We start from the raw sequence: 2,610 nt of genomic DNA on the forward strand, positions 1-2,610 counted from the left end.
ACATCCTTCTCAAGGGAATGTCCTTAGAGTTCATGATCGTGGAGCAAAAAACTGATCAGGACTCTAAGATTTAAGATGAGGAGGGTGTGAGGGATGGGGGTAGGGAGGAGGCATGCAGGAAGAAGAATGATAAGAAATGAATCCCAAATGATCCAAATTATCAGGCCTGGTGAGTAAGAATGAATGAAATTGACAGAAACAAGAGTATGGCAGTCATTCAACACAGGCGGTAATAGCCAGCTGGCACAGGTTCATATCCCTGAACAAGCTGCCTAACTCCTCTGTTCCCCTCCTGTCCTCAGCCTGACGCGAACTTTAGCCAAACAATATGTTTAATCAGATAAATGAGAAACCTCAGAAACAAAGGAAAACAGTCAAATGAGACCAAATAATTGTAGTTTAGTCTTTGATTAGGCAAAGTCAAGGAGATCAGTAGTTAACATCATCTGGTGGGGGTTTTCAATAGCTCTGAGACACAGCTCAAAGATGCTCAGAATATTATCTATACTTGTAGGGTTTCCCAGGTGGCACCGATGGTAAGGAACCTGCCTACCAATGCAGGAGACTCACGGGTTTGATTCCTGGGTTAGGAAAATTTCCTGGAGTAAGAAATGGAAACCCACTCCAGTAATCTTGCCTGGAAAATTCCATGGACAGAGGAGCCTGGCTGGCTACAGTTCAGGGGGTCACAAAGAGTCTGATACAACTGAGCGTACAAACAAGCTATGACAAACCTAGACAACTTATTAAAAAGCAGAGACATCACTTTGCTGACAAAGGTCTGTATAGTCCAAACTATGGTTTTTCCAGTAGTCATGTGCAGATGTGAGAGCTGGACCATAAAGAAGGCTGAACACCGAAGAATTGATGCTTTCAAACTGTGGTGCTAGAGAAGACTCTTGAGAGTCCCTTGACTGCAAGGAGATCCAACCAGTCCATCCTAAAGGAAATCAACCCTGAATATTTACTGGAAGGGCTGATGCTGAAGCTGAAGCTGAAACTCCAATACTCTGGCCACCTGATGCGAAGAACTGACTCATTGGAGAAGACTGTGATGCTGGGAAAGATTGAAGGCAGGAGGAGAAGTGGGTGACAGAGGATGAGATAGTTAGATAGCTTGGATAATGAAGAATCTGGTTTACTTTGCCCAGAAGGGAATGAAATATTTATATGCCATTTTCTTTTTTTTTTAATGCAAACAAAGATAGATAATTGTTTAGTTTTTATTTCAGAATCATAAATTTAACTTTGCAATCCAGCTAAACTTGGAGGGGAATAAGGAAAATATGGAATCCAAAGAACTGTAGCAAGAGCACAAAGATCATAGTATATTTCGAGCAGATGGGGTGAAGGGGTGCTCTCCTGGGCTACAGAAGGAATGGTCTGGTGGTTAAGTAAAACACGAGTCAAATTTATTAGATCTGTCCACAGTCAGCAATGGTGATCTTCTTGCTGGTCTTGCCGTTCCTGGACCCAAAGCGCTCCATGGCTGCCGCAATATGCATGCCCTCTTTCACTTTGCCAAAGACCACATGCTTGCCATCCAACCACTCAGTCTTGGCAGTGCAGATGAAAAGCTGGGAACCGTTTGTGTTGGGGCCAGCATTTGCCATGGACAAGATGCCAGGACCTGTATGCTTCAGAATGTAATTCTCATCATCAAATTTCTCGCCATAGATGGACTTGCCACCAGTACCATTATGGCGTGTGAAGTCACCACCCTGGCACAAAAATCCTGGAATTATTCTGTGAAAGCAGGAACCTTTATAACCAAATCCTTTCTCTCCAGTGCTCAGAGCACGAAAGTTTTCTGCTGTCTTCGGAACTTTGTCAGCAAACAGCTCAAAAGAGATGCGGCCCAAGGGCTCGCCGTTGACAGCGATGTCGAAGAACACGGTGGGGTTGACCATGGCTAGACAGCAAAGGAGGCTCCAGGGTGGCGGCGTCTGCAAGGCCTTATATGCCATTTTCTAACAACAATATCTTCAGATGCTCTGAGGGTCTTTAATTATGATTTTCAATTGTTAACTATCAAAAGCACACATAAAGACAGCTGTAAACAGTTGTCTATAAACTATAAACGGATCACCATAATGTAGCATTTTAAAAAATTGAGCTATTTTAATTGGTCATACCACTTGAAAATAATGAAAAAATGCTGATAGTTTAGTAAAAAAAAAAAGTGGCCACTCATCAGTTCTCTGAATTTATAAACTGGGGTTGAAAGCCCAGCACTGTTTACAGACCTAGTGTTCTAGCTATAGGCCTATAGGCCCATCAGTTAGTTACCTCTTTTTCTTTGGTGGTAAAGAATCAGAAAGGTAAAATTATCACATTTTTACTTTTCAGGAATACTATGAGGTTAAGATAGAGAATCCTTTTCAAACTCTCTGACACCTCAAATGTCAATAGGTTTCAAAATAAAACTCAAACTAATATTTGAGTTAGTAACTAAAAATGCACTCTGTGAACTATAATCTTAGGACCTAGTGTGTGCATCCTCAGTCGTGTCTGACTCTTTGCGAGCCCATGGACTGTATCCTGCCAGGCTCCTCTGTCCATGGGATTCTCCAGGCGAGAATACTGGAGTGGGTTGCCATTTCCTTCTCT

At 42.4% G+C, this 2,610-nt stretch overlaps 1 protein-coding gene across 1 annotated transcript; it reads right to left on the bottom strand.

Annotated features, from left to right (window-relative positions):
- Nucleotides 1–1,415: 1,415 nt before the first annotated feature.
- LOC128059336 (peptidyl-prolyl cis-trans isomerase A-like) lies at nucleotides 1,416–1,946 on the bottom strand. Its single transcript, XM_052651762.1, has one exon. It carries the CDS (start codon nucleotides 1,908–1,910, stop codon nucleotides 1,416–1,418), a length of 495 nt encoding a protein of 164 aa, XP_052507722.1. The 5' UTR covers nucleotides 1,911–1,946.
- Nucleotides 1,947–2,610: the final 664 nt, after the last annotated feature.

The sequence above is a fragment of the Budorcas taxicolor genome, chromosome 14 (assembly GCF_023091745.1).
Source record: "Budorcas taxicolor isolate Tak-1 chromosome 14, Takin1.1, whole genome shotgun sequence".
Taxonomy (NCBI): Eukaryota; Metazoa; Chordata; class Mammalia; order Artiodactyla; family Bovidae; genus Budorcas; species Budorcas taxicolor.